At 38.4% G+C, this 26,780-nt stretch overlaps 1 protein-coding gene across 4 annotated transcripts in view; it reads left to right on the top strand.

Moving 5' to 3' along the window:
* CHM (CHM, Rab escort protein 1) overlaps nucleotides 1-26,780 on the top strand; it is a 148,747-nt gene that overhangs the window by 97,168 nt on the left and 24,799 nt on the right. For 2 of the 4 annotated variants that reach the window (XM_025209962.1, XM_025209961.1), the window contains exons 9-12: nucleotides 6,613-6,690; nucleotides 14,431-14,535; nucleotides 16,409-16,472; nucleotides 19,717-19,813. In XM_025209962.1, the coding sequence (XP_025065747.1) occupies nucleotides 6,613-6,690; nucleotides 14,431-14,535; nucleotides 16,409-16,472; nucleotides 19,717-19,813 (344 nt within the window). The remainder of the gene's footprint in view (nucleotides 1-6,612; nucleotides 6,691-14,430; nucleotides 14,536-16,408; nucleotides 16,473-19,716; nucleotides 19,814-26,780) is intronic. The other 2 variants (XM_025209963.1, XM_025209964.1) reach the window with 2 other exon arrangements.

Below are 26,780 nucleotides of genomic sequence, written 5' to 3'. Positions count from 1 at the left end.
CCACTTCATTATGCATCATAAAAGGCGTGTTTACCATTGAATAATAGGAATCATAGCAGCGAACTCAGTTGTATTTCACAGGAGAAGCTTGGAGGGCAGAGGAACAATTTTCAGACATCACATTTTGAGTTTTCTTGAGAGAAAAGGATGGCGCTATGTAAGCAAAGCTTATCCGTCTTTTCCACAGTCTCCAAATATGTAAGCATGATGTTGTGGTCAGTAGTGTTAAAGTTATCTTGTAGATTTAAAATAATTACTATGCATATTTAATTACCTTTTGAAGATTCATTAATTTTCATTCTGTCAAACCAATTGTTAAAACTGCATTGAAAGGAATTGAGGATATCCTGAAGAACCCAGGTATTTCGTTACCACATCTTTCTTAATAACATTTCTAAAAAATTAAAGCTTAAAGACAGCAGAATAATTATCCTGTCTACTAGGTATCACATAATGTGACATGGTTTCTTGATTATGACATTAAAACATTCTTTTAAGAAATGTTGGAATAAGAATTATGAGAAACAAGAAATCCTTCAAGGAGAATACATGTCCAAAATGGACTCAGAATTCTGAGCATTTCAAGAATCAGAGTGAGCAAAATTATCTGAAACATTAGAAGAGAAGATTGTATTTCTTTTCTCGTACCCAACTTTTGCTATTGATGTAAGTTATTCTCTTGTAGAATGGAACATTTCACTCTATCAAAAAAGTAATTATTTTTTAATTTCTTCTTGGTATGGGCCACAACTTGGAACACTTAATCCTGAAATGTAAATATTTTACAACCATCCTTTAAATGCTAATTTTCTATAAACTTTGGTTATCACTTTTGTTTACTTATTTCAGGAAACTGAAATTCACAGTCAAGGATGGGACTTCATTTTTTAAAGAATCTTCAACACGTACTGATGCTTTTGAGATAACGAATTGCTTGGAGGTCTTTGCATTGCGTTAATGCATGTCTTATTTTGGGACTCCCATGGTTTAAGAAACTGCTAAAAACATTCAAAACGGAATATTTGTTTTTCACATTTTCCTTGTCGTTTTTACCAGATATTTGAGACATCTGTTGAAAGTTTCCATACTATATTGGTACTCTGTTTTGATGCTTCATTAAGATCATGCAGAACTTGTGAAATCACAATAATTTTCATGTTTATGTGGTGTTAGTGAGAAGTATAGGATCATAACTTTATTATAGGATTGAGCAAAATAAGAAAGTTCTTATTAAAAACAAATCTGTAAAAGTTAGTTTTGACATGTGTTCAGAAAATGATTTGTTTCTGAATAAGTGTAATTGTGTAGAGTTTCTCTAAGTTACAAACCTTGTGGTTTTAGAGCAGATAAGTAGTAATATTGATTTCATGTTTTGGTGGCTTTCTCCCAGTTGCTTCTTATGGTAGACATTGCTTTAAACAGGAAAACCTTTGAAAATGAATTATTTCAGAGACCAAAGTAGTAAGATCATGGACTTGTGATCAAGAACAGTTTACTAGGTCCCTTTGAGGGAATTCCATGCTATGATCCAATAATTAAATATTCTGTTACTCAAGCAGAGCCTGCCAAGATTGTTATTTAGATGGGAAGTGTAAAGGAGTGTCTCTGTTTTGGAATAAGTGTTAATTCAGTTGAGAGACACATAAGAATTTGTTCTTTCCAGTCTTAAATGCCCCTCAGGTTCTAGAGCAGGGGTGGGCAAAATGCGGCCCATGGGCAACATGTGGCCCACCAGGCCATTCTAGCTAGCCTGCGGGGCTCCTAAAAAATTTAGAAATTGAATATTTATCTGCCCCTGGCTGCCTGTCATGCAGCTCTCGAAGGCTTGCCAAAACTCCATAAGCGGCTCTCCTCCTGAAATAATTGCCCACCCTTGCTCTAGAGCTTGCTAAAGATGGAAGAGCATATCACTACGCCTGCTAGAACCGGGAGACTGGAGACAGAAAATAGTACAGGGATTGCTGCTCTCTAGCCCCAGAAACAGCTAAACAGACAAGAGAGCATTCAGGCTGCCTATAGATGTTTAAAAAAACCAAAACAAAACTGTACTTTACCGGAAGCAGCAGCACGTTAGTTTGACCCAGCTCTGCAGCGTCTGTATAGATTGGATGTTTCAGCAGGGCTTTTTGGTGCTTTTATTTAATAGCTGATACAACCAACTATTAGATGAGAGCCAAAAAAGCCCCACTAAAGCACCCAATTTATACAGACATTGGGTGAGCTGGGTCCAATTAATGCAATGTCTCTTCTGGGCATGGGCTGGGCACAAGAATGCACTGAGTTTAAAGTAAAACACCAGGTTTTTTTGGAGGGTTTTTTTAACATCTGTAAGCAGCCTTGTTGACTGTCTGACCTGCTCTCCCTCCCTACTCCCATGGGAAGGGATGGCAGGAGCAGAGCTCTGTGGGATTCTGGAAGACTGGGCAATCTTCTGTTGTACTGTTACAGCATACAGACATAACTGGAACCATTTTAAAAATGAAACCTTTCCAGTTAGTTGCTGCTTTATGAATGGTTATTTTTGGAGTGCTTCTGCAAATTTGGAAGCACTTCATAGGACATGCATGTCTGTTTGCTTACCCTTTGAAGTGCTTCAAATGTTATCAGGGCCTGATATGCATTGCTCTTGTTTCATTTTCTTGAAAAGTCAAAACCTTGAGATTGGAGAGTGGGAGGTAGTGTAAGGAAGAAATACAATATAGGAGATAATGAGCAAGACAAACTTTCTTATATTTCTTCACAGAACATTTTTAATATTGTATTTTTACCTGGAGGAAGGTCTCTCTTTCTCCTGTCACATATCAAGCTATGCCTGTCTTGAACTGTAGCTGCTCCTAGTGATATATGAAATGACCCTTTCTATATAATTTTGTAAAGTTGGATCTTCTGAATGAAAGGTAGTGAGTTGAATGTAAGATTTTTATTATAACTCTCACAGCTGAGACTGTTCTACTATAATAGAATTTAGTGGTATCTATTACAGTACATTAATATAAACTGGAAATGAAATGAGGTAATATCAACACTGGTCATTTCAAAATGATGGCATTGCATACGAGTCAAATGTCATGACTTTCACATGAAAAGAATTTCAGGGTATTATTTTTTAAAATTTACTTTTACAAGAGAGTTTGTGGTTGTAACATTTTGTAACTCCGTAACAGGATTTACTATTATATTAATATCTTGTTTCAGACTCAGTAGACTTAGCATGTATATGTGTACCTACTTTTGCATTCTTTAAATACGGATGACCTCCACAAGCAGAGAAGATCCAACATATCTTCTAGTGCAAAAGGGGACAGGATATAGAGAGTCCATAGTGTCTTCATGCTGCAAACAGATTTTTGATTGGGGCTTATTGTGTGTAATTGGTGAGGAGCATCTGGAAATGCAGTGAATCCAAGGTATCTGATATATTTCAGTTCACACTGTCATTGTACATTATGCTAGCCATGATGCTGTCCAGATTTATATTGTCTAGTTCAGTCATTCTCAACTAGGGTGATGCAGTATCCTTTTTATGTTGCCACAAGATGCTGTAAAATATTAGCTCTGTTAGGTATGCAAAAACCTACACAGGATTCACAAAAAAGCTCACAGATTTCAAATAGGAATTCATAAAGTAAAAAATATTTTGATCTCTCTTGGCTTTTGGAGTTCTTTGCAACAGAAGAATTGCTCTATTTTTATGTAGTAAATATGGAAATATTTATGATTTAGCATTGTGCATTAGGCAAAAAAGAATTCATTTAATCTATTTTTTCTCATGCTGCATTTTTGGGGCTTTTTCGTGTTCTAACAGCTGAAAATAGGGTTGTGATCTATACTGGAATAATTGCAGCTTGTATTTATCATTGAACATGGTGAGGCTTAAGAGATACTTAACATATTGAAAGTCATAAACTGAATTGGGCATGAGATGAACAGAATTACTACCAAATTATGATAAGGTTGCATTGTTGTGTTCAAGATGGTTCAGGAATTGTATGAGAGGCCAGGGTTTTTTGTGATATCTTTTATTGAACCAACTGTACAATTGGTAGAGAGATATTTGACAAGCTTCCAAGTACAGCACATCCTTCCCTGGATCTGGGCATAAACATGTTTTGTACAGTGTTTACCTGGTTTTTTCAATTAGAAAGAAATGAGTCTTTTTACTGGCCCTTAAAACTTATATATCCAAATAATATATCAAGTACATTTTAAAAGCATAATTACACGGAAGAATACAAGGGACATTTTGTTAATATTGATCTGTTATGGAGTGCAGTATAGGTTACTGCAAAAATATAAAGCAATGAAAGGGACTTTTTTGGCATATAATAGAAAAGTAGTTTTTCTTTTAAAAAGGATGAGTAGACTGTTGAGTGTAAAATTGACCAGACTATGATTACGCTTCTTGCTAAAGAGCAGAAAAAAAATACTTCTTTTTTATGCTGAGTAAGTTTCTCCCCTGCAGATGCATGTGATTTTTATGTCCAAAACCTTCTAGAGAAAGCCTCAATAATACTAAGAATCCTGCTTATGATGAGAGAGAGTATGCAGCCATTTTTTTCTTCTTTATGACTATGTTTTCTAACTCGAAGAGTAGATAGTTGTTCTCCACATGTGATGCCAACTGCATTCTCTGGGCAGATGCTCAGAACTCTCATATGTTTCCACCTCAGTCTTGGTCATCTTCTCAGCCTACTTCCAGAGATGTGGGTTTTGCAGAAAATTTTGAATTGGAAAATTTTCCAGAAATTTTTCCAATGCCCTAAATAGAGTGTGATCTGATTTAGCATGTTTATTTGGCTTTTAGTAAACAAAACTAAAAAAGTACCCCATGTTAATTTGTTGTCCCAATAGCCACAAGTATTTGAACTGAAATATTTGATTAGGAAAACAATTAAATACAGCACATGTAATGTGGTTTAAATGTTATATTCAAACAAATTCAAACCTGTATGTAGGAAGAAATTATTTTTATTGGAACACTTGTAAAAATGTAAAGACAATACACTATAATAGCTTGTGCTTCCCTTACATTGTTTGTTTAAATTTAAGAAAAAAACCGAAGGCATTGAAAACTGTTGACATTAATTTTAGCACACCCAAACAACTGCAGGATATGCCGTGGTTGTCCACTCATCTACTTCAACAGAATTTAACTCTCTTCCACTGAGGTCACTGCAGCACCTCCAGTGTCACTGTCACTATCTGTAGAATCCCTTGCACTACTTATTAGTTCCATTTCAGAATCATATTGAGGCAAATCAATATTGAACCACGTTCTCTTTCACTAAAGGATGGTTTTACCACTGAGTCAATGGGCAAGGGCAACTTATCATCACACTGCATCTTCTTCGTTAATTGTGCTTCTGACTGATTCTCCAGAAGCAAGAGATTTTGAGAAACAGAAACAGCTTAGCAGTGTGTTAATTTGTTAGTCTATTCCTCCTTTTTGTCTTGATTGAGCTGAAAGCCTTCCAGTGCCGTTTACAAGAAGCTGCTGTTGGTGGAGTGCTTAGGATCCTTAGAGCAATCCTGGACAACAGTCAGGTGTTACAATATCCCTTCCACCATGTGAGGGGAAACATATTCTCTGCTGTCTGCCAAGCTTGCCTAATATTGCATTGGCATCCATTCATTGTTACTAATAAATTCTATGAAACAATGAATGTTTAGAAGTGGAAAATTTTCCACAGAAGAATAAAGCACTGGGAAATTTTCTGCCCCACATCTCTGCCTACTCCCAGTTTGTGTCATCTTTTAGTTCTTTGCTCCCTTTGCTTTGACAACTCATTTATTTTGCTGCAGCAGTGGACTTCATTGTATCCTTTGCCCATTTTCATGCCAGTCAGGAGTTTACTCTTTACTGTTCTCTCCAAGGAACATTCTAGCCTTATTTGTGCACAAGATAAGGTTCAGGTGCCCTTCCTGATGCCAACCACAGTTAATGTCAGTGGGCCTGTACTTTGATTACCCAATACCCACTTAAAAGGCAGTGGAGATTTGTAACACTATCTGTGGTGGCTGGCTATTTTCAGGAATCTTCCTAGGCATGTCCATCTTATATAACACTCAGTGTACCATAGTGAGCAGTCCCATACTTCTGGCTGTTCACCCATTCACCACGATGAAGTGCAGGTTGGCTTTAGAAAAGCAGATTGAATGCTATTTTTATGGGGGAAATAACTTTGTCATTATTAAAGAAATGGCTGTTTTTGATATATATTTTTTTTAGTTTTCAGCCGCAAGCAAAGATGTGCTAAAACCAAATTTTTGCAAAAGAATTATGAACATAATCTGATTCCTAACCAGATCCTGAGAGAGCCTTAACACCCTTTCCTTCTAGATCAAGTCTTTTCAGTGTGCTAGCATATTCTGGAACATCTGGTCTGCCTTTAACGGTGTTAATAATAGTTCAGCTGCAAACCTGTGATTACAGTTAATTTGAGAGTGATATAGCTGGTAATATAGATTTCTGTGATTCTGGGGTTCAGACTTATCAGTTAGCATGTTATTCTGATAAATGTTAGTGCCTAATCCACTTCCTTTCTTACCACAACTCTAGGTTTACAAATGGTTATGATTCACCTAACATTGACCTTTTTTACATATTTCTAGGATGTGTGCTGTTTTTGGTGGAACCTATTGTCTTCGCCATTCTATACAGTGCCTTGTAGTGGACAAAGAATCTGGACGGTAAGGGTAATATAAGTAACCTGTTTATATACAAAACACAGATGAAAAATGCTAAAGTCGATTTTAAAAAAATGATTCTTCAAAGATCCTCCTTGGTATTAATAACACATCAACCTTGATTAAAAGTAATTTGTGTATAGGTCCTCCAGAACAAGGAAAGTGGGTCTAGAATATAGAAACTAAATTAATTTCCCTGTGATATTACTACAGCTCCTGATCACCCAAGCTTGGAAGACAAATCATTTCAGCTGCCGGGGGGCTGGTGATGAGTGATGTTAGTTTTCCTTGTGGCCTTACCTACTCTAATTGATTTTCATCAGATGACAACAAAGCCCTCTGTTATTGCATTTTTAAAAATGGAGCTCACCTAAAGACTCATCAGATTAATCTTTGCTGATAATGCATGTCACTCCAAGAGAAAAGACTTTAATGAGTTTTTAGGTAGATTGTTGTCATAAACTATGCTGCCCTCTTATCCTAGGATAAATTCTTCTATAACAGTATCAGGCCTTCAGGCAGGTTTAAAGTTTAGTGAAGAAAAATCTGCCACATTTTTTCCATGGTAGCATTGTTTACTCTTCTATAGATTATCATACATGTTCCATATATACATCTTTCTGAGGGATTTATAACAGTTATAAAAACATGCTGTAGGTTGGAACTGGATGTTTGAAATGTTGTTCTGAAAGTTAACTTGTATTTAAAACACAGCAAAAGTTAGAAATCACACTTGGATTGCTTTTATGTTATTCTTACTAAGCATGCATAGTTAAAGCAATACTTTAAACCTTCATACTTGATATTTGATTCAGTGGGACTATTGCTTCACTCAGCAACTTGCAAACTTTAGTTTGTCAGCCACAGGTAGTTCATATTTCCAGCTGCTTCTATATGTCTTCAGTATTTTTGAAGTAAATACACCTTCATTAAATTGTTCATTCTTTGAAAAACGTTTGAGAACTTTTTTCCCTGTATTCCATTTTTCGGGTAACCCTGGTTATCTTTTAATAGTTTTCTAGATTTTGGGGCATTCAGGATAGTTCTACTTCCAAACCAGTTGTTCAGTCATTTTTATAAATTCTCCCAGTCTCTCTCTCATTCACTTAGACTGCTTACAGATGTGGAAAAAAAGAAAAAAACCCAACACTGCTTTAAGCTCAGCGTGTCCCTGCACTGAGGGCAGTGTGCCCAGAAGGCGCATCATGTAAATTTGAACCGGTTCACCCAACATCTATATAGATTGTGTGCTTCAGTGGGGCTTTTTGATACTTTTACCTAATAGCTAGTTGGATCAGCTGTTAGATAAAAGCACCAAAAAGCCCTGCTGAGGCATCCAGTTTATACAGATGCTGGGGAGCTGGGTTGAACTAACATGCTTCCTCTTCTGGTTTTGGGGGGGGGGGGGGGGGGGGGTCACATCTGTCAGCAACCTTATTGTCAGATCCAAATTGTTCTAGGTGCCTAAGCATGATTTAAGTAGGATTTAGGTACCTAAATTACAAGGAAGCAATTTAGAATTACCCAGCTCCGGAGGCTGTAAAATAAAATAATTTAGACACAGTAATCCATTAGTCACTTCTGTTTGGGCTGAAAAGATCCATAGGCACATAAGGATCCAGACACAGATTTCCATCTCTCAGAGGAGTGCCTTCATCATTTGACTGTGGAACTGTGCTTCCTCTGGCTTGCTCTTCCAGCCCGTTTCTTTTGGCTATCTAGTGAGGCAAATTCAAGAGGTATGGAGGGTGTTTCTAACCCATATTATTTTTTAGCTTGGTGGGGATTTCATGAGAAGTAGAAGATGTGGGTTTGTGTTCCTTCAGGCCATGCATGACCTATAACGTGGGTCTCCCACTTCCTAGGTAAGTGCTGTAACCACTATGCTGATAAGCAAAAGGTGGGAAACAACACCATTATTCCTAGTAAAAAGTGTTCCTAGGAAAATGTGCCCGTGGGTGCTATGTACTGAACTCAGTGTCTGCTAGTTATCAGTTATCCCTCTGCGGGCACTCTAGATACCAAGACTGTGGAGGCACCAACTGTGCATCCCTGAATCAGGTGCTAAACTCTGAGGAGGGGTGGAGGTCATACATGTCTGTGTGCCTATCATTTCCTGTGGATCACCTTTTGGGGGTTCTGTGCCTTATTCTCTCTATTGATTATACGGATCTTATACCTACTTCTACCCATTTGGATCAGTATCCTAGATCAAACCACCTATTTTTAGCTGTGCTAAAGCCAAAATATTGAGTGTGTTTTGAACCTGGCTGTTGGTTGGTCTTTTTGGGACTTTATTCTCATATAGTGTTTTCATCTGATGGACTTTTCTTTCTTTCCAGTGTGGTCAAATAAACTTACCAGAATGTGTTCACAATTGATGCAGTTTTTGCCTACCTTTGCCATTTTATTGCTCTTATTTGTCTGTCTTGCCTTTCTCTCTGTTATTTCTTGTATGCCATCTCTGCATTTGAAGACTATTTCAAACTTCTAGATTCTTGAGATTGAGATTGCTGCTGTTTGCCTGTTAGCTATGTTCTAAATGAATACTGTGCCTTGGATCTAATCATTTCAACAGAGTTTGATCATTATTCTGAGATTAGCCTGATTGTCTAGCCCCCTAATGCTAATTAAATCATCTACCCCTATTTTCACTAAGAACTGCAGGCAAGATTTATGCACCTGGGCCTAAATACTTTAAAAATCTGGTTTATGTCTTTACATGGACGTCCTGACTGCTTCAGATATTTTGATCCAGCCAGTGATGTGCAGGTTTAAAACCCCTGCCCTTGCACTTATAAGAATTAGGCTTTTATTATTATCCCCAAAATGTTTACCTCACAATAGATTTCTAATGACTTTCTCGTAAAATTAATGTTAAACATTGCAGCTTTCCCAAGGGGGCTTTCGGTCTTCTCCATGGAATGCCTCAGGGCCATGCACTAGTTTCTCCCTTGCTCCCAATATGCTTCTGATGCTACTTATAAGGTCTTCATCATAATTTTCAAAGCAATTAGTTGACCAAAGCCTTGACTGTATTACAAAAAAAATTGCATTATGTGAACTCTGGCATTTAATAATATGGCAACAATTGTACTGCTCTTGGACGGTGCATATGACAAAACCTAGTTCAAAGCACATGAAAGACCAGGACAAAGCATTCTCAACTGAAAGGTTCCAGCTATGGAACAAGCTTAGCTAGATGAGAGATGATTAGATGAATCCAGAATCTGGTTGTCTAAAGCAGTGATCATCAGCCTTTTTTGGCTTGAGGCACAGGCCTTAGTAGACTCAAAGCACCCCTTAGAAATTGCTAGATCTTACTGTTTACTTGTTTTATTAACTACAGAAAAATAATAGAGCAATCCTTCTGTTGCAAAGAACTTAAAGGCTACAACATGACAAAATGTTTTAACACTCTGAATTCCTATTTGAAATGTCAGTTTATCTTGTGCATATGTTGAAATTATCTCATGGCACCCTGATTGAGAATCACTGATCTAAATGAAATGCTGAAAACCTTTGTTTTAAGTACAACTTTTCCATCACAGCAAATGATGTGATGTTAGATGTCCATAATCTACTCAAGAATGTTCCCTTTTACCTGTTGGGCTCTCACACTGGAAATTTTTTGTTACGCTGACCCGAGTCGGTTTGGGTGGAAACAAACATCACCTTACCTAAAAATGTTAAAGCAAATAGATATCCTACGTTTTGTCACACCACAAGTTCCCAAATTAGTGGCCGTGACAGAAGTTAGTAATAATCTGTTCTGTTTTATTGTGGCAGACATCTATTTGCTTTTTGCTGCAGGCAACTCAGAGTTTCATGTGCTCTCCAGTCACCCCAGGCAGGGATGCAGGGACTTGATTAATAGCAAGTTATCTGGAAAAAAAACTAAATACCTATGAACTAGAAGGATGCAGTGGTAAGGAGGTTATGCTGATATATAATATATGTGGTAGGTTTAGTCTAATATCATGGTGTCTGTCTACATTATATGCATGAAACAGTAGAATAGCTTTCTTTAGATTAATTATGTTAATAAAGCCCTTTCCAGGTACTTTAGGTGTACAAACTATAATAATATTCAGAGAAAGAGTTTTAGAAGACTGGAATCTTTTAAACACAGTTGTTCCAGGTTTTGAATAATAAAAGTTTTTTCCTTTAAATGTGTGCATCTTTGTGCACACATTCAAGCAATATAACTTTTAACTAAACAACTCAAGGAAATAAAAAGCGGGACAAGTTCAGAAAGCTTACAAGCAACCTCATGTAAATAATCAGTTAAAAAAAGTTTGTTAAAAGATGCTGTGTTGCTAGAGAGTATAATTTTGATCTAACTCAAATGCTCTGAGTGTTAGCAAACTAAACATGCATTATGCTGTTTGCCCTAAAGGAAATGCATATTTAATTTCTTTACTGTTATCCTTTTTTTTAGTCTTTGCTTTTATTTCCTGTATGTTTAGTAGAAATTGCTTATTTAGCTTCATTAGGATGATTTAAAGGATTTTAATTTACATAATTATATTTCAAATGTGGTTGCATTAAAAATAACATTTTTATGTTCAGCATACCTTTAAATGTGGTTCCAATTAAATAATTCTGTCCAAAAACTGAAAAGATGTGACAAATGTAAATTTATATTTCTATAATAAAAATATATAGCAAACACTGTAATTTACATATCTTTCCTGAAATATTGCATACTGGCTTTTTCAGTGCTGGTAAGTCCATTTCAAGGATGTCGCCCTTAGTCCATTAGTTTGGATAATGAGCCCTATAAAGTACATTTATAACTCGTGGCACTGCAAGGAGATGGATTCTAATTTTCATCCTTTTATCTAGACACATTGAAAGAAGGTCAATGGAGGGTTCTGTATGATTCATTGTCCCAACACATATCAGATGACAGAGACCTGATAATGTCAGTGCATAAGTGTTTTCCTTATTTGGAGGCAGTACTTGAAAGAAATCTTCTCATGATCTTCCTTTGAAGTAAAGTGGAAACTGATATTAAAAGCACTATCTTTTTTTTCTTCTTTTAAAAACCTTATCAAACATATGACCTGATAGATATTTCTGAACAAAGGAGAGAAAACAACACTTAGCAGGAAAATAAAAAGCCTATGGTTGCTTTTGCTGGCTTTGAGTGATACAACATGACATTTAATCAACCTTTCTCCTTCCAGAATGTTCAGGGAAAAAAACCCTTCTTTCATAAACAATAGAAAAGGTTATAATTAGATATGAACTGTGCCAGCTTGACTTGCTAGTTTATTAGCCATATTAAATGAGTGCTTTAGAGTCAAATTAGTGCAGCTCCCCAAAAACCCCTTAAAAATAGCAAGTGAAATGCATATTGAAAAAACTATAATTTATAATGTATGTAAGTGGTATTTCAAAGTTTATGACATGAGATATTTAATTTACTTTTCACCATGGTGCTTGAATGTTGCTACTAACAGTTAAATGGGTAATATGCAAGTAATACATTGATTGTTATTGTGAAATTATTATTGTAAAATCAGACAAGTCTTCTGTACTATTATCCTTAACTTTCTGTTAAGGTTTTTTTAAACTCTTCTTTACCTGTATTTCTTGACTTCCTTTTGTATTAGAACACAGATTTTTCCATAGAAAGTTGGGGTGAAATCCTGACCTCACATAAGTCCCTAAGAGTACTCCAATTTGATGTGAATAAGATGCATTTCAACATGATCTGGAGGGGAGGGGAGGAAAGGGCATTTAAATACCTTAATTCACAAATGCTGACTAGTAACTAAATGTATAAAAAACCTTATTGATGTAGGAATATCTCCTAAACGTAAATTTTAGAATAAAATGTTATTGGAGGGTGAGGAAAAATCCTATGAAAGCATTATCATAAGAAACTAGGAAATTACTCTCTTGGGCATTTGGTTCTTTCTAAAGTTCCGTTTAAAGTATACATGTATCATGAAGCACAGTTTTACTTCCACTGTATTTTTAGAAACTGATTTAAGCATATTTCACTCTGAAGAGTGGGAGATGTTTTGTAAATTAGACAAAAAGTAAATAAGATTTAACATTTATATGCAGAAAATGATCTGACATTATATAAAGCTATGAAAGCCTTACTGAGAATCCAGGGTTAAGACTTAAAAATCCTTGTAATATGAAAACAAGGCAAGAAGATAGAACATATATCCTATATGTAATTAGGCTAATGAAAGCAATCATTGAGAAGGGTGACATCTGAAACTAGTCTTATTTAGTGTGTTCAACTTCTGCTTACAAAAAACAACCATATGTGAATTCAAAGCATATTGGCTGGTCAGCAGTGGCAAGTTTTAGTTAATGGGAAATGTTTCATTTGTTTTTTATAAGTTGAATTATTCTTAAATTTCTGCTTAAATTGGTAATATACTAAAAGATCTGAATTTCAAAATAAATTTACCATCGCTTAACATTTTTGCACTTACAATCTTATTGTCCTGTATTTCAGATTTTTGTTCTACTTTTAAGCTTCAGTGCATACAGAAATATAGTTCTATGGCATTGCGTTTTGACAACAGCTGTTATAAGGATGTACTGTAGGTAGCCTCAAATATTTCTATACAATATCATTGCAAAAAGGCTTTTCTTTTTACAAATAACAGCTTTGTTTTTTTACCGCATAAATAAAAAATAACTGGTTACCTTGAGGTCTGATATTGAAAACTAAGAAACATCATAGGGGAGAGAGTGCTTTGTAGTGCTATAGGTAAAGCTTATTTCTTGGAGGATGAATGGGTGTCCCTTAGAAGGGACCCCAGATTTCAGTTATAAATAGATATTTTATGTGTATTGTAGTGGCATGTACAAGCTATAAGCAAGACCAGAGCTGTTTATTCTAGGCTCTGGATCTGTTTTGTATTAAGAAAATATGAATGTTGGAAAATTTCATTACTTCTATATTCTGGGCTTGGGGAAAATTTTAGCATTAGATTTTTAAATGTTTGCCTGAAGTGAACTTAAGATACTAAAATGAAATATATTTTAACAGTCTTAAAGACAAATCATATTTGTCAGAAACATTTGCATTGTTCTTTGAACAACATGGCCTATTGTGTTTTTTTGTTGAACTAGAGAGAGAGAGAGAGAGAGAGAGATGTTATGCATAGTCACAAGTGTTTTGTAGAAGTAGATACTAACACTAGAAAAGATCACTTGGATAACTGTCCATCCTGTATATTTGCCAGGCTTACTCCCTTCATTGTTCAAACTAACTAATTTTCTAACTTGTCAAACTTAATTATTACAGTAAACTTACCCATTTTTTGTAAAGGCATGCCAGTTATAGAAATGCCAAAGTGATAGGGTCATGTATAGAAAATCATCAGTTTTTCATTTATCACTAGGCAAGTAACTTGTCGAATTGCAATAAAAAAGTGATGTTATCATTGTGGATGGAATACATTGTTTTATTTGTGGAGTGATTGACTAATGCAATTATGGCATAAATTAGAATAAACAATACCATGTATTTCATAACGTAGCTATCTAAATAGGTTTCTATACGATCTTGTTATATGTAGTCGGGTTTTTTTTATAAGGCGTCATTTCTACCTGCTTACAAGTAAAACATGCAGCATTTATTGCCAGTTATTGGAAGTGGAATTGAATCTCCAAATATTGTTCAACTTCAAAAACATAAAAGATTTATTTTGTGATATCATTTATCTAAGCAGTCTTTACTTATTGTGCTTCCTTTTTTAACAGATGTAAAGCAATTATAGATCATTTTGGGCAAAGAATAAGTGCCAACTATTTTGTTGTGGAAGATAGTTACCTTTCAGAAGAAACATGCACAAATGTATGTTACAGGTAAATAGTAAAGAAGACACATAGTAAGTGCATTGTTTTGCTTTTTCTCCCAGACAAAATCCAAATACATAGTGCAACCTTGCAAACTTCACAACAGACCCAGAGGGCAACATTGTTATATGAATACATCCTAATTCTGTGTATTTCTGCAGTGTCATTTCCCCAACTTTCTTCCTCCTCTTTCTGCATGTCGGGGGACTGAACTGCTATACTAACTATATTTAAGTTTGCTAACATTTCCTTTTAAATTTATGTTGACTTTTTTCTTGGAGAACTCTAACACTTGCAGCAAAAAATGGAATTATGGAGATGTCTGTCATGCTCCCCATGTAAGCATGCTCAAGTTTGGAGGAGTGTTGAAACCCCTTATATTATCTCTTTGTTTTGCTGAGCAGAGCTTGTTCCTGGTTTCCTGTCAAAGCATCAACATGCCATCAGCACTATGTATGCACTACCTTTGCAGTACATTTCAAATGGCACAGAGGCAAAATAATAGTAGCAAGTGCAGCACAGAGTTAACATTGTTAGAAAAGGATTTGAGATTTGAATTCATAATATCCCAGCTCAGCTCACTTTTCCTTGCAAACAATCGTTGCTACACTGTTTTGAATGTAAAAAGTACAATAAAAATGTGAGGTGCTAGATCTGATCAAAAAATACAAGTTCTGTTTTGTGGACAGTGCTAGTATTTCAGCATTATTTGCTTTTAAGACAAAACAATTGAGACTCAAGGTCATAATCTCTGCATCTGCCTTAGCCACCATGATACCTCATAGAGAACTGTATTCCACCTTCCTTGATAAACTGCATTTCTTATGCAAAGCGGTCTATTCCTGTGGCCAAAATACCCTTCTAAATTGCTTTTATTTGATTTCCTCATGGGAAATTCTGCCAAAATTTTCCTATGCTGAACTACAGGTTTCCAAATGAGAAACCAAATATTTTCATCCAGCCTTGGCTACGTGGGGAAGTTAGGCTATATTTGGAATCCAATCTTTTGAGGCACCCCAGATTATCAGAGACTTTTTGAAAATGTTTGCCTTGTTATCCCTATTCCTCCCTGTTCCTGTTTTCTACAATAGACAGTTATGGTTCCTCCTGTTGAAGTTTTTCTGGCTTGGGTCACATCTTTATGGGACTCAAGCAGCCAATGGAAGACTTCTACTTGTAGTGGCTAGTGATTTTGTTACCATTTTCTATCTAGAATATTATGAGAACCACTTCCTGATGCTCAAAGTATTCTCTAAGGATAGTATTATTCTTGTACCAGTTTTGCTTTATTCTCTTCGTGGCTTTTGTTGTCTTTCTTGTTACTAAACAGGGTGACAAGGAGCAAAGGAGTCAGGGGAGTCCCACAAATGCTGCAAAGAATGCATTAAGTTGCAATGACTTATACAGTCTTCTAGTTTATATATTATTTATCAAAGCCATGTAGCTCTTTATGGTAATTCATTATATGTTTGTAAAATTAACAGTGTGTCTATTACTCAAGATTCTTTCCTGTTGACTACATATTTAATATGTTGGTGATATAGGCAATTATTCATAAAAAATAGATTTCTAATTATTTTGTAATCTGAAAACATTATAACAATTTTAGAGGAAAAGACCCTGCATCTGGAACTTTTACTCAGACAAATACTTTTATTTTGGTCATTGAAAGTACTGCAGTAGTAAACATTTATAGAAGTGGGACTATATCAGGGACATGCAAAACATGTAATTAATTAATAATGTAGAGTCATGAGCACATGTAAATCATTTTCCATATTAGTAAAATTGTAATTAAATTATGATTGCCACAAGGCCTGAATCCAAGCAGTTACTTTTTTTCTGTTTTGTGAAGTACCTTAATTGCTTTATTTATTTGTAGGCAGATTTCCAGAGCAGTGCTCATTACAGATCAATCGGTTCTAAAGACACAGTCAGACCAGCAGGTAAATATCAAGTCTGTATTTAGTTATCTCTTTAAAGAGCTGTATGTAACCACAATTAACTATTTCAGTTCATTAAGAATTAACTTTTATATTTGTTTCTACTTGAATTAAGTTTTCTAGTTAGCTACTTCTTTTGATCAATTTCTGAATTAGCTTCTCCCCTTTGATAGTCAATTAAAATCAGTCAAAATGAAAAATAAGCTAGTGATTGGAGCTGATTTTGTGTGTGTGCGTGTGCTGTGTGTTGATGTTCACTAATTGATACCTTTGTTAACAGTCTTATGGCCAAAGACTGAATTTCCGTAGGGACTAAACAATCCTCCTCTCTGTATTAAAGATCCCTTTAGAACAGAGGTGTCATTCATTTAGCCCTGTGAGCCACAATGGGAACATGGGGCTCTTTGTGGGCCAGACCCAGACTGTGGAGCTTCTGGCCATGGCCACTGTTGCATTAGCAGCCAAGGAGGTAACTTCACCACCCCTTAACCTCCCATGCCATGGCTGCTGAAGCCACATTGTCAGCCTGGCCAACAACCAGGAGATAATTGCTAATAATTTTAGTTACCAGTTGCCACTAAAAACACTAAATTATGTGATGATATTCACCCCCTGGGTAAGCATGAGGCATACTCTATATCCTCTATCTGGCCCGTGGGGCCCCTCCGAAAAGCAGTTATTACCAGCCCGTGAGAGCCAGCAAAAGGTGTGGGCTTTCAGAGATTGTGTGCCATCCAACCGGGCAGGCTCTGTATCCCCACCTCCATGGGGCTCTGAGCACTCCAGTTAGGAGCCCTGTGAGGGGACACCAAGTGCAGTGGCTTGCAACTGGACAGCTGGTGAGAGTATAGAGGAGCTCCTGCCTGCAGGAGGGGAAGGTGAGTGTGGGTCCCCCTGCCACATGCCCCTTCCCCAAGGGGACATAGCCCCTGCTATCAGCAGCAGCAGGCAGTTGGCCCTTGAGGTGATGTGTGGCCCGCGGAAGGCAGAGACCCCTGGTGATGCATGGCTCCAGCTGAGTCTCAGGATGTGTACATGGTGGCATGAAGCTAGCCTGGCCTGGCCCGCTAGCACACACCTTCAAACCAAACCAGGCTTGCTTCATGCCAGCACGTGGAGCTGTGCACCATCAGACCAGGCTGAACCAACTCCATGCCTCCACATGGGACTTCCAGCACTCCAGTGAAGTCTGCCCGGCCTGAAAGTGTGTGGATTGGGAACCACAGGAAGTTGCATGCAATTGGGCCAAGCTGGCTCTGTGCCTCCACATGTGGCTCCCCACTGGAGTGCTGGAAGCCCCATCTGGAGGCATCAAGCCAGCCTAGCCTGGCCCGATAGCATGCGGCTCCTGCTTGCAGTGCCAGGAGCCCCATGGCCTGGCATGGAGCCAGCCCAGTTTGGCCTGAAAGTGTGCACCAGTGGGCCAGGTCAGGCTAATTCCATGCCGTCATATGAAGCTTCTGGGACTCAGCTGGATCTGTGCGTCACCAGGGGTCTCTGCTAGCTGTGGGCCATGAGTGGGCCGAGGGCCTGCCACCTGCTGCTGCCACCAGCAGTAGGGGCTGTGCTCCGTGGGGACAATGTGTGTGTGTGTGTGGGGGGGGGTCCTGCACCCACCTGTACACACCGTCCACAAACTCCACACCCGCCCACCCACACTCCCATGCCCACACTCCCTCCACAGATCCCCCACAAACCTCACATCCACCCTCTCATTCCACAAACCCCACATGCACACACAAATCCAACACACACCTCACACCCACCCCTCAACCATGCCCTACACCCTTCACACACAATATACAAAAGTAAGACTTTATTTTGAACTATTATGCAATATACACTATACACTATGCAAATGCACTTAAATCAGGACAAAAATATTTTTTGAAAGAAAATTAAAATATGTTATAGTAGATGTTTGTTTTTATATATATCATTTGGGGTTTTTGTTTTCTGGTTTGAAGATGGCAACCCCCTTCCCCCCTCCAAAGGAGTGCTTCCGGGGGCAAGGGGAGGGACTTCAGGTAGCAAAGGTCGGGGTTAGGGGGTGGGACTTCTGGTTCCAAGATGAAGATAAGGAGTTGGGGCATCTGTGAAGGGGCGGAGATACCCTTGTGGCCCTCAACAGCTCACCAAAAGTCATTAAGCCACCCTCCAGCCGAAATACTTGCCTACCCCTGACCTTCGTTCTTCCCAACCAGTGGTTTTGCAGCCAGCAGCCACCAACCAGGTATCAACTCCACCACCCATTTGGCTCTCCAGTCCTTCCTGTTCTCAACACCTTTCTGTCCAGAACCAAAAAACTACTTAGCAATCTCTTGCCACATCACAGGTATAATTTCAAAAGAAGTGTATTCTTTGTATCAGGTTGGGGAAAAATGGTATTTCAAGGTAGAAAAAGTTTAAGAGCCATTGTTCTAAAAACAGTTATATTTAGCCTGGATGGTTAAATCTGATGTCATGACATTGCAGATCTTACTAACCATTGACTTCTCACATGAGTAAAGTCTTCAGGATAGGTCCCATAGATATGTTTCTAAAAATAGTTTCATTAGTAAATTGGAAAATAAACCTATGTGGCAGTAATATTTACTGTCTACAATTACTTTTTACCTGAACTCGAGTTGTCTTGATATTGCAGATTGTCTCTTCCTTCTTGTTACTCTACTTTAACACAGACTTATTTATGAATCTTTAAAGCAGCTCATAAAAATAAATAAATCTGTTGTGTATATGTATGGGAATTGACAATAACTGGTTCTCAGGAGTTTTAGTTTATTTGGCAAATACATATTTATGGGTTTGATAGACTGAATATTTATTCTGTAGTCTGTAACAGCTCTTTTTATGGCCATGTACCTACTCGGGTCTGAATTTCTTAGAAATTATTTGTGGAACTCAAATTAAACCGTTTTATTTTCTCTGATCCCAAGATATTTTGAAATTTGATAGCCCATAACAGCATTAATTTTGACTATTTTGCAAGTGCATATTGAGATAATGTTATGTAGGCAAGACTCCACTGTGTAGGCATTAAAGCAATACTTGCAATATTTGTTTAAAATAGTATGTGTTTTTTTGGTGCTTGAAGATCAAGGCACTTTTAGGTAATATTTAATAATTTATTTTCAGTGTGATGATAAATTATACCAATTTAAATGCAAAATGATGAAAAACAAATCATGTTGCTTCTTAGTCTAGATTTATATTCAGAATTTTCTGTTCTTCTCCTTCTGTTTGGTAGATTTCTGTTTTAACTGTGCCACCAGTGGAACCTGGGCAGCCAGTAGTTTGTGTCATTGAGTTGTGTTCTTCAACCATGACGTGCATGAAAGGCACCTGTAAGTAGAGAGTTATATGTATTGTGATGGTCTTTTTTCCATTGCTGGCATCAGCTGTGAAAACAAATTGTTAAAGTATCATTTTGAGCTGTTCTTCAGTTACACAATTATAACATTCCTGCCTGACCAAATCCATCTATATTAGCTTGTCTCTGTCAATGGGTGAGAGAAATGGTGCTGCTTGCCCTCGTGATATTCTAGTATCATGTATTAGTATTTCATGTACTTCATGGCTAAGTACAGACATTCAAAAAGCCCGAGCCTGAATCAATTCAATCTTTTCAGGTTAGTCTAAACTGTGTAGATTGAACTAAGAAGCAAGTGAATAGACGCTCACTTTTGATTCTGGAAGTGCAGCCGCATGCCTTCACTGGCTCAGTCTAAAAGCTAGGGGGCACTAGAGCAAGCCCTTCCTTCCCTTCAGCAGTGGCAGGAAGGCTGGAGAGCAGCTGGGAGAGAAGCCCTCTAGGCTTTTCCCCCCTCCCTGCTTGAGCGGAGGTTGAGGAGGGGTGTGGCCAGGCCCGGGCAGGCCTTTGAGTACAATTGGGTAGGGGTTTATACCCCCACCCTGGCCTGCATGGACCCCAGCCAGGGTGTGCCTTAATCCCCCAATCCCCTCTCCTGCAGCACTGGACCCCAGCTGGGATCTTCCTGGTAGGGGTGCAGCCCTTCCCAGACTTTTCCTCTCTGCTCAAGGGGCGAGGTCTTGGCCAGATGCTGGCCCCAGGCCAGGCCCCTGAGGCAAAGTGGGGGGAAAGGGGGTTTAATCCCCTCTCCCTCCCCTCTCTCACCACCATAGTATCCCAGCAGCAGTCAGCCTGACAGGGGCACAGCAGTCCCTGACAGGCTTGCCCTTGCCATCTGAGTGGCGAACAGGGGGGAAAAGCCTGGAAGGAGCTGCTGCGCCTCTGCCAAGCAGACCTTAGCTGGGGTCCCATGCCAGTGGGAAAGGAGAGGGAGGAGCAATTAATCCCCTCTCTCTTCCCCCACTTAGATGCAGGGTGCCAGCCTGGGGTCTGGCCATGCCCTCTGCCCCTGAGCGGGGAAAAGACTAGAAGGGGCTGAAGTCCAAGGCAGGATTTCCCACCCGCACCTCCTTCTCAGCCAGCCAGAGCAGTGATAGTGCTTCGGCTAAGGAGCAGAGGGGTGGGGCAAACCCTGCTCCTCTAGAGCAGACAGTACAACCCAGCCCAGGGCTGCATAGCATCCTGGGATGCTGGGGGACTGTGAGTTAACTTAAACCAGGAAGAGGTCTGGGTGAGAAGTTTCATAAACCGGTTTGACCTAAATCAGTTAAGTCTGATACTACATTCAGCCAGGTTTATCTTAAACCAGTTTCAGCCATTTTGAAAGCAGTTTATGTGCACTGAACTTCTGTTCTGTTACAGGTTTAAACTGGTTTCTGATCACTTAAACCAGTTTATGTGCAACTTCTGTCCCTAGCCCATGATTAGTACTGGGGGCTACTTGTATTTAAAAATATTGTAGTAAAGCTCATATGCCAGAATTATTTATTTATACTCTTACAGTTAAAGTCATCATAGCAAGAGTTGTATTGCACCTTATTTCTAAATGAGTCACTGGGGAACGCAGATTGTGCAGTTATAGTTATCACAGTCAGTTATAGTCAGAATCGCATGTCGTTATATCCCATTTGACTAACATGATATAGCATAGTAGAAATAGATACAACTGTACTTTTTAGCTTTTCAGCACTTAACACAGGATCAAATCTTGTTCTCATGTCTAATTTCACTACTACCATTGAAATGAATAGTACTAGTATAGGGTTTTGTCTTAATAGTGTAGTTATACATCCTGCTTGATTATTTCCTTAAAACAGTCTAGTGAAAATATTCAGTTCTTTGACTTTCTATACTAGGAGGTTTTAATAGTAAACTACAAAGCTCCTAGATATATTGGTTGCTGTTTTATTGCATCATTTCTTACGTAAAGATGCTCCCAATATCTCATTTTTTAAAGTTAGAGACGTAGGGTGCTGGCTTTTTTTTTTTTTTTGTAGAAGATTCATGTTAGTCTAGTGGTCAGGGTCCCTGGCATCAGAAAATCTGGATAGGATGGGATAATTATGATGAGGCAAGGTACTTACAATTCTTTCCTCCCAGGGGCACAGTATCCACAGTTGGCAAAGAGAGGGAGTATCACTAGGGTGTACAGATTCTGTTTTGCTAATGATACATTTAGGTAGTACAGTCTGCAGTTATTCTCCTTCACAAATGGAAACTTACCATCACTACCAAAGAGTTGGGTGGTATAAATGCCATTGCATACCCTAACCATTTTTAATTAAAGCCAGGGTGGAACTCCTGCCATAGATCAAGTGAGGTATTGCTGGTTATATTTGCTTCACTTCACTTACCTATGTGGTAACCTTCCTAGCCCCAGCAGCAGTATCCACAAGCATGTTGTGCTGGTCCAGGCAGATTGCCTTCTAAACTGGTAGCAGTGGACACATCTAAATTTACTGCAGTTGATTAATTAGCTCCACGATAAAGCATCACCATATACCAGGGGTAGGCAACCCCCGGCACGGGTGCCAGAGCGTGGCACATGAAGGCTTTCTGCGTGGCACATGCAACTTGGGGCAGATGGCAGGGAAAGGGCCAGGGCCGTGTTGCCAAAACAAGGATTGGGCCCCTCATAGCTCTCCTACCATCCGGCCCTGGCACGCCAACATCTTCCAAGTCAAGGTTTTGGGTGTTTTTGGCACTCTACTCAAAAATGTTGCTGACCCCTGCCATTTACACATGTACCAGTATCAGGGTGCAGTAGATTTATTAACTGCATCATTAGGTAGCACTCTCGGGAACAGTACTATTTTACAGCACAGTTACTTAATGCACCAAGGTGCATATGTAGTTGGTAACCAGGGCTGGCTGGTACACAGGGGTGAAAAAATGAAGGGGCTGCCTGCTGTCCAGCCCTGCATTTTAGCACCCTCATGCTCTAACCAGTCCCTCTGCCACCCAACACCGGACCCCTCAGCCAGCCTGGGGCTGCTCTGCCCCAGTTCAAACTGCTGTAGTTTCGGGTGCAGCATCTGCACGTGTACCCTAGACCACAGCAGTTTGAGCATCTACATGTGCCATTAAGGCACCGTGACAAACTCTGGTGCAAACTCCATCGGAGTTTATCACATTGCTTTAATGGTACATATAGATGCACCCAGTGTATAGCTACTTGAGCAGGTTGACTGGCATAGGTTAATTGGCACTGTCAGTGGTGCTAATTATTCTCTCCCAAATACCATGAAGTTGTTATATGGTTTAGGAGGCAACCTGCCCAAAGATCTAAATTTATACTAGGGTTACTACTGCCAGAGATGGTTAGTTTACCAGCCATCTTATGCATTTATTGGAGGCTGGAAAACTCTGAATCATTGTTGTGTTTTTGGTTTTGTTGGTCTCTTCCAACTTTATCCAATGGAATCCTGCAACAAAGTTGTTTTTTTCAGTTTCTGTTTGTCCTGTTTGTTTTATTTCTTCTGGTGTCATCTGAATCTTAGCTGATGCTTCTTTTAAGTTTGTTCCTTTAAAGGACAAACTGCTGAGGCCAAAATATTATATACAGCACATAAAGTTACCAATTTTCTTTTTGTAGTCGTAGAATTTAGTTCCAATAATGAGATTACTGGAGGTTTTCATCCATAATGACTTCATAAAGGAAATGAAATCTTATCAGAATTTTATTGCTATATTGACTATTTCTGCATTAAGGCTTTTAATTTTAAAAAATTATATTAAGAACTGACCTGTCCAAAGAGGGCCTTCCGGTGTTTCCATTAAAATCTTCTATTTACAAGGGTTTATGACTGAACTGTTAACATTTGGTATAGACTGAAACAGTCAAACTTGTTGCTCACATTGAAACTAAAAAAAATCATTCCTAAATTCTATTCTAAGGGTTTGTCAGTTTGAGGCCTTTTATAGTGATAAAGTAAAAAGAGATCATCGCCATTGTTTCATTGCTTAACACAGGGGTTTTCAACCTTTTTAAGGAGTTGTACCCTTTCTGGTGGTGGCGTCTGCACACAGGGGGCCAGTGGGCTTGCGCAGGGTGGTGGATGGTGGTGGTGGCTGCTTGCAAGCTTCCCCACCCCCCCAACCCCCGGGTCTGGCTGGCTGGGCAGCACCTGTGCAACCTGCAGAGGGGAGCGGCTGCCTTTGCCCACTCCCCCCCGCTCCCCGCAGTGGCATGGGGTGGTAGCACCTTTCCAAGTATCCCCAGAGGTATGCGTACCCCTGATTGACAACCCCTGACTTAACAGTTTAAAAGTAGACAATCCTAAAAATGATAATCACCTTTTTCCACTGTTACCTGAATTTTAATTTAGATCTTCATATGGACCATGAAATAATCCATCCAGCCACTTAGACCCTAAAAAAATTATTTCCTGTGTATAAATAAAAAATTGTTTAAAGAAAAAAGTCTGTAATTAGATACTTACACTGCATAGTACTTCAATTATGTGGCAAATGCTCAACCATTTAAATGACAAATTTGCAGTTTTGATTTTTTTTCTATTTATTATAAAACAGCAGGAAATCACTCAGGAAGCATTAATGTTCAAAACTGAATATAAACTTGCGTCCAAGCAATATTTCTGATAACACAAAAGTCTAGTTTGACTCTGTGCTATCGTGCAGTTCCACCTACATTATTACTTTGACTTCAGACAGAATTTTATAGCCTTACCTGAGAACTTTTGCTTTGATAGACTTAAAGCAGCAAAAAGTTTGCAAATTATTGTTTTGTTCTTGTACTTAACTACTGATGAGTTGGTAGTCTTTTACCAAAGTGTTGAGATACTGTGGCAGGATTTGGGGTACAGGTAAATTCTAAAAGCAGGGCACATTTCATAAATCTCCTGCTTTACTTTTACATCATTATCTGTAAATAGGTTTATCCTGACTGATTTCTCCTTCAAACAATTACTTAAGATAAGTATACAAATACATCTAGTCTTTGATCACAATGCATAAATGACAGGCACATAATCTGTATTGCCAGCTGAGTGGAACCAAACTCCTTCACTTGCCCTAAAAATTGAGACTGTAATGATGAAATCATGAACTAAACTCATCGTTCTTCCTGCTAGAAGAATTACTTGAAGACAAATGTTGGCAACCACTGTAACTAATGCAGTTATACCTGAGTAAATCACACATAATCAAAATATATACTGATGAGACTGTGACTCATAGCCGTAACCTCAAAGGTAATAAAAATGATTTTATAGAAAGTAAATGATGTGAACTTTGATGATTTATAGCTGTTTTTTGAGAAAAATAGATTGTATTACAGTGTTTGAGATAGTGAACAATTTAGTTAAGGTTGCAAGACAACTTTCATTATCACCACCTGTTTTATTATTTCTGTAAGATAGTCATACCTTTTGGCCTGAAAATTTCCATTCGTGGTCAAATTTGATGGTGACTTTTTAAAATTCAAGATAATCCCTTTAGGTTTGTTTTCTGGTTTAGCCTTTTTGTTATCAAAGATAAGAAAAACGTGAAGGATTAAATTCAGCCCCCATTGAGATCAATGGGAAAACGTGAGTTGACTTAACTAGGGTCAGAATTTCACTCAAGATTTCACTCAAGATTTCACTCAAGATTTCACACTTTTGTGCTGATAAATGGTATAACTGAACTTCAACCCTGTTCCTTATATGGGGCTAGATTTCAATAATAGATAAGGTGTCATAAATTTGAATTACAAAGCTATAATGCTTTTTAAAAACAGGATTGTACATGTGTGCATTTACATTTTGCTTATATTTTAAGCTGTTGCCTATGTTACTGTAGGATAGATAAAAAATGTAATAACATAGTGAATATGAGTAGGATGAATTGAAAACCTGATCCGTTTTCATTGCATTCTTCTGGATTTGTACAAAAGCCAGCTGAGCATTTCCACAGTGCTGGAATGGCTGTTTCTTTTTATCCCAAATATCACAGTGTATCACTGCAAAGGCCTGAACCAATGCACTGTTCTGCTTTATCAGTGCAGCACAGCTCCTTCAAGAAACATCCCATCCATGAGTTTCTCCTCCACTGCTTCTGAGTAAAGGAGTCTACTAACAGTTTTATAACACAATCTTTTATAAGTGAGTGAGTGACTGTAGAGTCGGATAGAAACAATGCAGCAGAATAGCTGCCTGCCTCTCAAAAAAAGACTTTGTGAGCCAGATAAAGGTTCCATGTAGTTGCTGCATAGGGGCTTCTCTTTGAGGGTGATACAGGCACTCAGGCATCCCCCCTAACAAAACAGAAGAGGAAAGGTACCCTTCAGCTGCCCCATGTGACATTTTACTTCTTTATTTTAATTAAAAATACATACACAGAAATAAATATGAAATCTGTATTAGCACATTTCAAATTTAATCAGAAATTAAGAAAGTGTATATGTTTAGAAATAATGATCTGCCCATCTACATAAGGGACATTCAGAAAATTTGTAGTTAGACTTAGAAGCAGTTTGCTTTGTTTTTCAATATAGGCCATCAGCATCGACGTGCTTGGTCCATTGCAGCTGCAGTTTCATTATACCAGTCTTCCAGAAATTCTTGTCTTGCATGTTCAGAAACTCTTTGGCTGCTGTAGTCACCCTAATATATAATCATTAAACTTCTTCCACAGAGGTATTAATTCAGCTTGGCACTGTCTGCCTTATACCATAGATTCATAGATGTTAGGGTCGGAAGGGACCTCAATAGATCATGGAGTCCGACCCCCTGCATAGGCAGGAAAGACTGCTGGGTCTAGATGACCCCAGCTAGATGCATATCCAACCTCCTCTTGAAGACACCCAGAGTAGGGGAGAGCACCACCTCCCTAGGGAGCCCATTCCAGACCTTGGCCACTCTAACTGTGAAGAAGTTCTTCCTAATGTCCAATCTAAATCTGCTCTCTGCTAGCTTGTGGCCATTATTTCTTGTAACCCC

This window comes from Alligator sinensis, unplaced genomic scaffold, assembly GCF_000455745.1.
Source record: "Alligator sinensis unplaced genomic scaffold, ASM45574v1 scaffold242_1, whole genome shotgun sequence".
In the NCBI taxonomy this organism is placed as follows: Eukaryota; Metazoa; Chordata; order Crocodylia; family Alligatoridae; genus Alligator; species Alligator sinensis.
This window is presented reverse-complemented; position numbering and strand designations above follow the sequence as displayed.